Below are 12,350 nucleotides of genomic sequence, written 5' to 3'. Positions count from 1 at the left end.
CCTTTTTCTCCGTCGACCCCCTCCCCCCTAATTTTTTTTTCTCAGACCTCCCACTTTTTACCAAAAGCTCCTTTTTTCCGCTCAGAACCCCCGAGGTTCTGGGTTTTTGTCTCCTCAGAACCCCCGACTTCCTGGGATTTGGGGGGCCCAGACCCCAAGGGATTGGGGTGCCCAGAATTGGGGTGCCCGGACCCCTAGAAATTGGGGTCCCTGGGCCCAAGGAATTGGGGTGCCCAGAATTAGGGTGCCCCAGCCCCAAAAGATGGGGGTCCCTGGGCCTTTGAGGGGTTGGGGGTGCCAAAGATGGGGGTCCCTGGGCCCCGAGGGATTGGGGTGCCGAGGCCCCAAAAGATGGGGGTCCCTGGGCCTTTGAGGGATTGGGGTGCCAAAGATGGGGGTCCCTGGGCCCTGAGGAATCGGGGTGCCCAGGATTGGGGTGCCCAGGCCCCTAGAAATTGGGGTCCCAAGGAATTGGGGTGCTCAGGATTGGGGTGCCCAGGCCCCTAGAAATTGGGGTCCCTGGGTCCTGAGGGACTGGGGTGCCCAGGATTGGGGTGCCCGGGCCCCAAAAGATGGGGGTCCCTGGGCCTTGAGGGGTTGGGGGTGCCAAAGATGGGGGTCCCTGGGCCCTGAGGGATTGGGGTGCCCAAAATTGGGGTGCCCGGGCCCCAAAAGATGGGGGTCCCTGGGCGCAAGGAATCGGGGTGCTCAGGATTGGGGTGCCCAGGCCCCTAGAAATTGGGGTCCCTGGGTCCTGAGGGACTGGGGTGCCCAGGATTGAGGTGCCCGGGCCCCAAAAGATGGGGGTCCCTGGGCCCTTGAGGGATTGGGGTGCCAAAGATGGGGGTCCCTGGGCCCAATGAATTGGGGCGCCCGGGCCCCAAAAGATGGGGGTCCCTGAGCCTTGAGGGGTTGGGGGTGCCAAAGATAGGGGTCCCTGGGCCCCGAGGGATCGGGGTGCCCAGGATTGGGGTGCCCCAGCCCCAAAAGATGGGGGTGCCCAGAAGGGGGGTATGTGGAACCAGGGTGCTCAGGCCCCGAGGGTACCCCAACACCGAGGGATCGGGGGGGCCACCTGGGGGTCAAGTCACCGGGAAAAGGGTGGGGGGTGTGTGCTCCATCACCCCGCAATCGGGGCACCCCGAGGGCCCCCTGCCCTCGCCCTGGGGGGGGAATGGGGGGTCGGGGTGGCCCCCCCCACCCCGGGGGGGTCCCCCAGCCTCAAGCGCTGTGTTTCTGCCTCTTCCAGAAGCGCTTGACGTCGGGGTGTCCCCCGGGGGTGACCACCATCAGCCGCCGGCCGGGGTTCTCGAAGACCAGCACCCCCAGCGCCCGCGCGTGGTCCCGCAGCACCTCGAAATCCACTTGCGACAGGAACTGGTTGTACAGGACCCCTGGAAGGGAGGGGGACACGACGACGTCAAGGTGGGTGTCGGGAAGGTTGGGGACACCCCTCGGGGACTGTCACCTCCCCCTGGGGACCCGCCGTCTGCCCAGCAGCGGCCACCACCTTGTGGCACGGACACCTTCTCGCTGGAGATGCCACCACCCTTTGGGATCACCTCCCCTTGAGGACCTCAGAGGGTGTCACCTCCCCTTGGGGACCCTCCAAGGGCTGTCACTTCCTCTTAGGGACCTCCTCAGCGGTTGTCACCTTCCCTTGGGGACCTCAGGGGCTGTCACCTCTCCTTGGGGACCTCCCCAGGGCTGTCACCTTCCCTCAGGGGACTGTCACCTCCCCTCGGGGACCTCCCCAGGGCTGCCACCTTCCCTTGGGGACCTCAGGGGCTGTCACCTCCCCTCAGGGACTGTCACCTTCTCTTGGGGACCTCCCCAGGGCTGTCACCTTCCCTTGGGGACATCGGAGACAGCTTTGGGACCCTCGAGGCTGCCACCTTCCCTTAACGGTCCCCCCCCAGCCAAGGACTGCCACGTCCCCCCTTGGGGACGCCGTGGGGACACCAGCTGCCCCGAGGGGGCTCCCTTAAAGGCCTTGGGGACACCCCAGAGATGCCACCACCCCCCCAACCCCTCCCTTGGGGACACCGAGGTGACCTCACCCTCGGAGAAGCGCAGCCGGTCCCGCTCCAGCTCCCAGAGGCGGATCTGGTCGGTGATGGTGGGGGGCAGCACCGGCGTCTGGGGAGGGGGCAAGGGCAGGGTGGGCCCAGGCATCCGGGGGGTGGGGGAGGACACCCAGGTGTCGGGGGACCCCCCCACCCATGGGCCCAGCTGTTGGAGGGACCTCCCACCCATGGACCCAGGCATCGGGGGACCCCCACCCATGGGCCCAGGCATCCAGGGTTGGGGGGGGGACACCCAGGCATCTGGGGGACCCCCCACCATGGACCCAGGTGTCAGGAAACCCCCCCCACCCATGGATCCAGGCGTCAGGGGACCCCCACCCATGGGCCCAGGTGCCCGGGGTGGCAGCGGGGGCACACACAGGTGTTGGGGGACCCCCACCATGGACCCAGGTGTCAGGAAACCCCCCCCACCCATGGATCCAGGCGTCAGGGGACCCCCACCCATGGGCCCAGGTGCCCGGGGTGGCAGCGGGGGCACACACAGGTGTTGGGGGACCCCCACCATAGACCCAGGTGTCAGGAGACCCCCCCCACCCATGGACCCACGTGTCAGGGGACCCCCACCCATGGGCCCAGGTGCCCGGGGTGGCAGGGGGGGGACACCCAGGTGTTGGGGGACCCCCCCACCCATGGACCCAGGTGTCAGGGGACCCCCACCCATGGGCCCAGGTGCCCGGGGTGGCAGCGGGGGGACACACAGGTGTTGGGGGAACCCACCATGGACCCAGGTGTCAGGAGACCCCCCCCACCCATGGACCCACGTGTCGGGGGACCCCCACCCATGGGCCCAGGTGTCTGGGGTGGCGGGGGGGACACACCCAGGTGTTGGGGGACCCCCCACCATGGACTCAAGTGTCAGGGGACCCCCCACCCATGGACCCAGGCATCCAGGGTTGGGGGGGGGACACCCAGGCATCTGGGGGACCCCCCATCATGGACCCAGGCGTCAGGAGACCCCCCCCACCCATGGACCCACGCGTCGGGGGACCCCCACCCATGGGCCCAGCTGTCTGGGGTGGTGGTGGGGGGGACACCCAGGTGTTGGGGGACCCCCCACCATGGACCCAGGTGTCAGTGGACCCCCACCCATGGGTCCAGGCATCCAGGGTTGTGGGGGGGACACCCAGGCATCTGGGGGACCCCCCACCATGGACCCAGGCGTCCGGGGTGGTGGTGGGACGACACCCAGGTGTTGGGGGACCCCCCACCATGGACCCAGGTGTCGGCGGACCCCCGCCACCCATGGACCCAGGTGTCGGGGGACCCCCACCCATGGGCCCGGGCGTCGGGGGGCACCCACCTGCTTGGCCATGACGGGGTGCGCTCGGGTGCGGAGGAAGTGGATGATCTGGAGGAGGTGGGGACACACACACACACACACGTGTTAGTGGGGGGCACCCCAATATCCCTGGGGGCACCCCCGATGTGCCCAGCACCCTCTTGGGGACCCCAATACCCCCCGGGACACCCCAAAACCCCCCTGTGAGGGACCCCACTGTTCCCAGCACCCTCTTGGGGACCCCAGTGCCCCCAGGGACACCCCAAAACCCCCCCTGTGGGGCACCCCAATGTCCCCAGCACCCTTTTAGGGACCCCAGCACCCCCAGGGACACCCCAATGCCCTTCTGGAAGGGACCCCAATATCCCCAGGACCCCCAGGGACACCCCAATACCCCCCTGTGGGGCACGCCAGTGTCCCCAGAACCCTCTTGGGGACCGCAATACCCCCAGGGCACCCCAGTACCCCCCCGTGGGGCACCCCAATGTCCCCAGGACCCCCAGGGACTCCCCAAGACCCCCCCTGTGGGGCACCCCAATGTCCCCAGGACCCCCAGGGACACTCCAAGACCCCCCTGTGAGGGACCCCAATGTCCCCAGCACCCACCTGGGGACCCCAATATCCCCTGGGGGGCCCCAGTACCCCCCTGTGGGGCACCCCAGTGTCCCCAGAACCCTCTTGGGGACCCCAATATGCCCAGGGACACCCCAAGACCCCCGCTGTGGGGCACCCCAATGTCCCCAGGACACCCAGGGACACCCCAATGCCCTTCTGTAAGGCACCCCCCAATGTCCCCAGCGCCCACTTGGGGACCCCAATTGTCCCCCCCGCGCTGTCCCCCGCGTGTGTCCCCACCTGGTCGGCGGTGATGCCGTTGGCGATGGCCGCCTGCACGCTGTCCCTTGTCACCTGGGCCACCACCAGGTTGGGGAAGCGATAGAGGAGCTCGGAGAAGAGGGCGATGAGGGCGATCTGCAGCTCCGAGTCTGGGGGGGGGGGACGACACACACACCCAATGGGGACAACAGGGGACACGGTGGGCGAGGGGGGGACGTGGGGACATGTGGCACAGGGTGACACGGGGGGTCGGGGGTGGCAGAGACGAAGGACGGGGGAGACAAAAGGGGGACAGAATGGGACACCGCCGGGGTGGGCGGGGGGGGCAAGGGGGGGCTGGGTGGCTGGCTCCTCTGTGCCACCCCCCCCCCCCCCCGCCTTGGGGACAGGGACAGGGGAGGGGACGAGGTGGCACCTGTGTAGGCGTAGATGCGGTAGTTGGTCTCGACGATGACGAAGCCGTGAGCGTCAGGCTCGGGGGGGGCCCCCGACGTCCCCGAGGCCAGGGCGATGGCCAGGCGCGTGGGGTAGAAGCGGCGGGACTTGCGCTAGTGGGGGGGGACACGGGGACACCGGGGTGGGAGGGGGGAGACACGGTCAGGACGAGGACAAAGGGACGTGGGGACAGGGCCGATCCCTGAGGGGGTCCTGTCGCCCTCCAGTGCCCGCCGTCCCCCCTCCCTGTGTGTCCCTTGTGCTCCCTGCCATGTCCCCCCCCACCACCTCATGTGTCTGTGTCCCCCCCCCCAGCCCCGTGATGTCCCCCCGTGTCACCTTGTGTGTCCCCCCCCTGTGATGCCCACCCCCCTGTCACCTTTCTCTGGAAGACCAGCCCGAACTCGCGCAGGTGCTGCAGGAAGGTCAGCAGGGACTCGCTCATGCCCTCCACGGAGTAATCCTGGGGACGGCGCCTCCCAGTTACTCCCAGTAACCCCCAGTAAGCCCTAACACACCCCCCCCTACCCCTCTAAGAAGTAATTCTGGGGACAGACACTCCCAGTTCCTCCCAGTTCCTCCCAGTAACCCCCCACAATAACCCCTAACGTTCCCAAGTTTTCCACTGAATAATCCTGCGGACAGATGCTCCCAGTTCCCCCCAGTTCCTCCCAGTAACCCCCCCAGTCATCCCTAACTCACCCCAGTCCTCCACGGAGTAACGCTGGAGACAGCAGCTCCCAGTTCCGCCCAGTTACTCCCAGTAACCCCCCCAGTAACCCCTAACATTCCCAAGTTTTCCACTGAGTAATCCTGGGGACGGGAGCTCCCAGTTCCCCCCAGTTCCTGCCAGTAACCCCCAACATTCCCAAGTTTTCCACTGAATAATCCTGCGGACAGATGCTCCCAGTTCCCCCCAGTTCCTCCCAGTAACCCCCCCAGTTATCCCTAACTCACCCCAGTCCTCCACGGAGTAACGCTGGAGACAGCAGCTCCCGGTTCCCCCCAGTTACTCCCAGTAACCCCCCCAGTAACCCCTAATATTCCCAAGTTTTCCACTGAATAATCCTGCGGACAGATGCTCCCAGTTCCCCCCAGTTCCTCCCAGTAACCCCCCAGTTATCCCTAACTCACCCCAGTCCTCCAGGGAGTAACGCTGGAGACAGCAGCTCCCAGTTCCCCCCAGTTCCTCCCAGTAACCCCCCCCCATAACCCCTAATGCTCCCAACTCCTCCATGGAGTAACACTGGAGACAGCAGCTCCCAGTTCCCCCCAGTTCCTCCCAGTAACCCCCTATGCCCCCCCCCCCCGCCTGGACTCATCCTGGAGCCACCTACTCCCAGTTCCTCCCAGTTCCCCCCAGTAACCCCCACCTTGCCCAGGGTGGAGAAGCTGAGCTGGAACAGGAAGGAGAGAATCTCCACCAGGTCCATGCCCCGCGCCTGGGGGAGGGGGGGGCAAAAACGGGGGGGGCAAAAAATTGGGGGGGGCGGGTATTAGGGGAAGGTTTTGGGGGGGGGGGATGTGTCCTGCTTTTGGGGGACCCCCTGGTTTTTTGACACCCCCCCCCAAACACCCGCAGGGCCCCCCTAGATTCCCCCAGGACCCCCCCGAATTCCCCCAGCTCCCCCCACAAATACCCCCAGCCCCCCTGAATCTCCCCAGGACCCCCCCCAAATACACCCAGGACCCCCCCCAAATCCCCCCCCCCCGTGCCCCCCCAAATCCCCCTAGGACCCCCCCTCTAGAACCCCCCCCAAAATCCCCCTAGGACCCCCCTAAATTCCCCCAGCCCCCCCCCCCCCCCAAATACCCCCAGGACACCCCCATAGATACCCCCAGCCCCCCAAATCTCCCCAAGACCCCCCCAAATCCCTCCAACCCCCCCCTAGAACCCCCCCAAATGTGCCCAGGACACATCCCCCCCCCAAATTCCCCCAGGACCCCTCAAATCCCCCTAGAACCCCCCCCAAATGCCCCCAGTCCTGCCCCAAATCCCCCCCAGACCCCTCCTAAATTCCCCCAGGACCCCCTAGGTTTTTTTTTGGGGGGGGGGGAGGCGGGGGGGGGTGGTGTCCTTCCCCCCCCCCGTTTTTGGTCTCACCTCCGCCCCCCGCAGGTACTGGAGGACGAAATACCAGAGCTGCGCTGGGGTGTCCAGTAAGAGGAACTGGAAACCGGCCGAGGTGATGCAGGGCGCCTCCCCCCCCTCGCTGTGGGGCACCCCCCCAGGTCAGAGCACCCCCAAATTATGGCTCCCCCCCCCCCAAAAAAAAAATCTTGGGGAGGGGGTCCCCAAGCCCGTGGGGTCCCCAAGTTGTGGGGGGGAGCGGGGGGCTGGACCCCAAAACCTGCCCCGAGCCACCCATCGCTGCAGGGATCCCTGAGCCGGCTGGGGACCCCCAAACCGCCCCTCCCCCGGAAACCCCCCCCCCGGGGACCCCCCCCCCAAAGGTCACCCCAAAATCTCTCCTTGGGACCCCCAGGGCATGCCCAAAATCCCTCCTTGGGACCCCCCCTTGCCCCCCCAAAATCCCTCCCTGGGACCCCAAGACCACCAGGGACCCCCCAAATCCCTCCCTGGGACACCCAATAGCCCCCCCGTGTCCCCCCCCCCCAAAATCCCTCCCTGGGACCCCCAAAATCCCCCTAAGGCCCCCCCCAGGACCCCCTCAAATCCCCCCAAGACCCCCCCCAAATCCCCAATCCCCTTCAGGACCATTCAAATCCCCTTAGGACCCCCTGCAAATCCACCCCCCACCCCCCAGGACCCCCCCCAAATCTCCCCAGGACCCCCCTTAAATGCCCCCAGGACGCCCCCAAATTCCTTCACCCCCCCAAATCCCACCCAGGACCTCTCAAATCCCTTTAGGACCCCCCCAGGACCTCCCCAAATTCCTTCAGCCTCCCCAAATCCCCCCCAGGACCTCTCAAATCCCCTTAGGACCCCCCCAGGACCCCCCCAAATTCCCCCAAGACCCCTCAAATCCCCTTAGGACCCCCCCAAATCCCTCTAGAACCCCCCCATATCCCCCCAGGACGCCCCCAAATCCCTCTAGAACCCCACCCTAAATCCTCCCCCCTCCCCCAGGATCCCCCCAAGTCCCCCCAGGACCCCCTCAAATCTCCCCAAAAACCCCCCAGGACGCCCCCCCCCCCCCCCCCCGGACCTTTTCATAAGCCCAGCTTGAACGAGCAGCTGGGCCAGATCCTGACTGACGGCGGCGCTGGGGGAGCCCACCATAAAGTGCAGAATCACCTAAAAAATACCGGGGCGGGGGGGGGGGGTAACCACATGCTGAGGTCCTTGACACGCCCCCCCCACCCCCCCCAAAATATTGAGGGTCCCCCCCCCCGCTTCGTCTCCCACCTCCCAGCGTTCCTCGGCGTATTTGTCCAGCGCCGGCACGTCCCGGGCGTGTTTGTCGGGTCCCAGTTGGCTCGTGTCGTCCGACCATGCCTTGCCCCTGGGGAGGGCGGGGGGGGGAAAGGTGTTGGGGGGGGGCAGCCTTCCAACATCACCCCTCCCCCGACCCCCACGGGTCTGCCAGACCCGCCCCCCCCCCGCCCCGCGACCCCCAAACCCCAGCCACCCCCTTGTCCCCCCCAGTCCTTGTTATTTTGGGTATCCCCGTTAACCCCCCCCCGTTACCCCACGTCACCCCAAATTACCCCCCCGCACCCCCGTGCCCCCCCACGTCACCCCAAATTGCCCCCCCGTGCCCCCCACGTCACCCCAAATCACCTCCCCGCACCCCCGTGCCCCCCCATGTCACCCCAAATTACCCCCCGCAACCCTGTGCCCCCCCACATCACACCAAATTGCCCCCCTGTGTCCCCCATGTCACCCCAAATTACCCCCCGCAACCCCGTGCCCCCCCACGTCACCCCAAATTACCCCCCCGTGCCCCCCACGTCACCCCAAATTACCCCCCCACACACCACTGTGCCCCCCATGTCACCCCAAATCGCCCCCTTGTACCCCCCCACGTCACCCCAACTTGCCCCTCCAATTACGCCTGCCCCCCCATTGTCCCCCCATTTGTCCCCCATGTACCCCGATTCCCCCCCCTTTACTCCATTGTCCCCCCCCTTACTCCTTGTCTCCTCTTTACCCCCCCATTGTCCCCCATGTCCCCTCCTTGCCCCCCCATGTCCCCCCCGCTGTCCTCCTCTTATCTCATGTCACCCCATTGCCCCCATGTCCCCCCCACGACACCCCCCCACCACCACCCCTTACCCCACACCCCCCCCGTGGCCCCCCCCATTTGTCCCCAGGTCCTCCCCCTTACCCCATTGTGCCCCCCCTTACCCCAAGGCCCCCCTCTCCATTGTCCCCCCATTGTCCCCCCCCTTACCCCATGTCCCCATTTCCACCCATGCCCCCCCCTTACCCCATGTCCCCCCACTGTCACCCCCTTACCCCAAATCCCCCCCCATTGTCCCCATGTCCCCCCCTCACCCCATGTCCCCCCACTGTCCCCCCCCCCTTACCCTACGTCCCCATTTCCCCCCACATCCCCCCCCTTACCGCGAGGTTCCCCCCCCCTCACTGTCGTGTGTCCCCCCCCCTGTGACTCACCCCCCCAGCAGGGCCACCCGCAGGTTGTGGCGGAAGTTGGGGTGCAGGCCCACCCCCGGCAGCCCCCCCGGCAGGGTGTGGGGGTGCCACAGCCGCAGCGCCAGCAGCACCTCCCGGCTCTCCGCCTGCTCCCTGCGCCCACGGGGGGGGGTGTGTGTGTGTGACACCCAGCCCCCGACCCCCCCGCCCCCCCAGGGGACACCTACGGTCCATGTGTTGCCTCCCACCCCCCAAAACCCAACGGGTTCCCCAGGGTCCCTCCCGCAGTCACTGGGGCACCCGGGGACACCCCCACCCCCAGCACCTCCCGGCACCCCCAAGGACCCCCCCCAGCACCCTTAGGGACCCCCCAGGGCTCTCCCTGGCACCCTTAGAGACCCCCCCCAGCACCCTCAAGCTCCCCCCCCCCAGCACCTTCAGGCTCCCCCCCCCCAGCACCTTCAGGTTCCCTCCCCAAGGACCGCCCCCAGCACCTTTAGGGACCCTCCAGCACCCTCAGGGACGCCCCAGGGCTCCCCCTGGCACCCTTAGGGACCCCCCCTCCCCAGCACCCTCAAGGACCCCCCCAGGGACCCCCCCCAGCACCCTTAGGGACCCCCCCAGCACCTTCAGGGTCTCCCCCCCAGGGCTCCCCCTGGCACCCTTAGGGACCCCCCCCAGCACCCTCAGGTTCCACCCGCCCCAGGGGCCCCCCAGCACCTTTAGGGACCCCCCAGCACCCTCAGGGCCCCCCCAGGGTCCCCCCCGAACACTCTCAGCCTCCCCCCCAGCACCCTCAGGGTCCCTCTCAGGGACTCCCCAGCCCCCCCAGCCCCCCCAGGGCTCCCCCCAGCACCCTCAGGGCCCCCCAGCACCCTCAGGGTCCCTCTCAGAGACTCCCCAGCCCCTCCAGCCCCCCCCCCAGCACCCCACGCCCCCCCCCGGACCCCCCAGCACCCACTTGCTGTGCTCCTTCTTGACCCAGAGGGCGACGGCGGCCTGGGGCAGGGGCTGCTCCAGGAACAGCATCCGCATCACCCCCACCTGCGCCAGCCCCGGCAGCTCCCTGGGGGGGGGGGGCCATCAGCACCCTGACACCCCCCCCCCCCCAGACCACCCATGGGTGCCCCCACCCACCCCCGGCGAAATCCGGGTGTTACAGGGAGGTATAGAAAGGGATTGGGGTGTCCCGGGAGGGGTGATGGGGGGCTGCGGGGGGGGGAGGGGCTCAGGGTGCCCCGGTGGGGGGTGTCAGGGTGCCTGGGGGGGGCATGGGGGGGCCCTCAGCACCCTGACACCCCCCCACCCACCCATGGGTGCCCCCACCCACCCCAGGCAACATCTGTCTCCTACAATGGGGTACAGAAGGGGATCGGGGTCTTCTGGGGGGTGTAACAAAGGGCCCGGGGGGGCTCAGGGTGCCCCGGGGGGGGTGTGTCAGGGTGCCTGGGGGGGGCACGGGGGGACCCTCAGCACCCCAACTCCCCCCCCCCCCCCACCCATGGGTGTCACCCCCCCAGCCCAGGGCAGATCGGGGTGCTGGGGTGGGGGATAGAAGGGGATTGGGGTGTCCTGGGGGGGTGATGGGGGGCTGCGGGGGGGCGGGGGGGGGGTCAGGGTGCCCTGGGGGGGATGTCAGATTTTGGGGTGCCCACCGGAATACGGCCAGGCGGGTGGTGGGGTGCCCTTGGGGGGGGTCAGGGTGCCCTTGGGGGATGTTGGGGTGCCCAAGGGGGGGTGTTGGGTGCCCTGGGGGGGATGTCAGGATGCCCAATGGGGGGGGGGGGGTGTCAGGGGGTCAGATTTTGGGGTGCCCACCGGAAGACGGCCAGGCAGGTGGCGGGGTGCCCGTAGAGGCGGTCGAGGACGGGGGGGCTGAGCCCCCGCAGGAACTCGTGCAGGTTCTTGCACTGCAGCTGCCCCCGCTGCAGCCGGGGGTGGGGGGGGGGAGGCGGTGGGAGGGGTGCTAGTGGTTGCGGGGTGGGGGGGGCCGCCTCCATCGCCGCCCCCCCGCCACCAGTTGGCCCACCAGCGGCAAAGCGGGGGCCCACCAGCCCCACCAGCGTCACCCCGGCATCGGCGGCCCCGCCTGCGGGGGAGCAGCACAGTGGGGTGAGCCCCCCCCCTCGTCCGTGTCCCCCCCACCCCGCAATGGGGGTCGCTGGAGGGGGGGGGACACACAGGGTGTCACTTTTACCAATTACCCCCCCAGTCCCCCTCCCTCCTCCCATTAACCTCCCAGTTCGCTCCCCCCCCGTTGCCCCCCCGTCCCTCTTGCCCCCCCCCCAGCCCTCCCCATTGACCCCAGTCCCTGTTGTGTCGTCCACGTCCCGTCCCGTCCCGTCCCCCCCCCCGAAATTGCCCCCCCCCCCAGTACCCCCCCCCACTCTCTCCCAGGCTGATTATGCTCCCATTGCCCCCCAGTTCCTCTTGCCCCCCCCGCCCCCCACTCCCCACATTGCCCCCCACTCCCTGTTGCCCCCCAGTGCCCCCCCACTCTGACCCCCATTATCCCTCACTCCCATTAACCCCCCACTGCCCCCCATTCCCTCCCCATTGCCCCCCACTCCCTGTTTCCCCCCAGCGCCCCCCCCAGCGCCCTTCAGTCCTTTTTACCCCCCCCCAGAACCGCCCCCCACTACCCCCCATCCCTCCCATTGAACCCCAACCCCTGTTGCCCCCCAGACCCCCCCCCACTACCCCCCCCATTGCCCCCCAGCTCGCTGTCTCCCCAGCCCCTGTTGCCCCCCAGTTACCCCATTACCCCCCCCCCGCCCCACTGCCTCCCAGTCTCCCCCATTGCCCCCCAGTCCCCCCCACTACCCCCCCCGGGTCCCTATTGCCCCCCCCCCAGTCCGCTTCATTGCCTCCCAATCCTCCCCATTGCCCCCCAGTTCCTGTCACCCCCCCCATCACCACTGCCCCCCCAGTCTCCCCAATACCCCCCCACGCCCTCCCAGTCCCCCCCCATGATGCCCCCATTGCCCCCCAGTCCCGTCCCCGTCCCCCCCCAGACCCTCATTGCCCCCAGTCCCGGTTACCCCCCGGCTCTCCCATTACCCCCCATCGCCCCCTGCCCCATAACTCCCCCCCCCCCCCCCCGAACCCCCCCCCGCCAAATCCACCCCCCCAGCACTCACCGCACCCCCCT

The 12,350-nt window shown here is 68.4% G+C and overlaps 1 protein-coding gene across 1 annotated transcript; it reads right to left on the bottom strand.

Moving 5' to 3' along the window:
• Positions 1-11,283, bottom strand: GTF2H4 (general transcription factor IIH subunit 4). The gene is made up of 13 exons (XM_063322012.1): positions 11,018-11,283; positions 10,161-10,265; positions 9,221-9,352; positions 8,009-8,105; positions 7,809-7,897; positions 6,743-6,851; positions 6,012-6,080; positions 5,018-5,101; positions 4,619-4,751; positions 4,222-4,352; positions 3,388-3,435; positions 2,061-2,139; positions 1-1,394 (listed from the first exon to the last, which is right to left on the bottom strand). The coding sequence occupies exons 1-13, from the start codon at positions 11,197-11,199 to the stop codon at positions 1,222-1,224; spliced, it is 1,431 nt and encodes a 476-aa protein (XP_063178082.1). The 5' UTR covers positions 11,200-11,283; the 3' UTR covers positions 1-1,221.
• Between the last annotated feature and the right edge of the window lie 1,067 nt (positions 11,284-12,350).

This window comes from Chroicocephalus ridibundus, unplaced genomic scaffold (genome assembly GCF_963924245.1).
Source record: "Chroicocephalus ridibundus unplaced genomic scaffold, bChrRid1.1 SCAFFOLD_650, whole genome shotgun sequence".
Taxonomy (NCBI): domain Eukaryota; kingdom Metazoa; phylum Chordata; class Aves; order Charadriiformes; family Laridae; genus Chroicocephalus; species Chroicocephalus ridibundus.
Note: the sequence above shows the minus strand (reverse complement) of the source record. Positions and strands in the feature narration are given on the sequence as shown.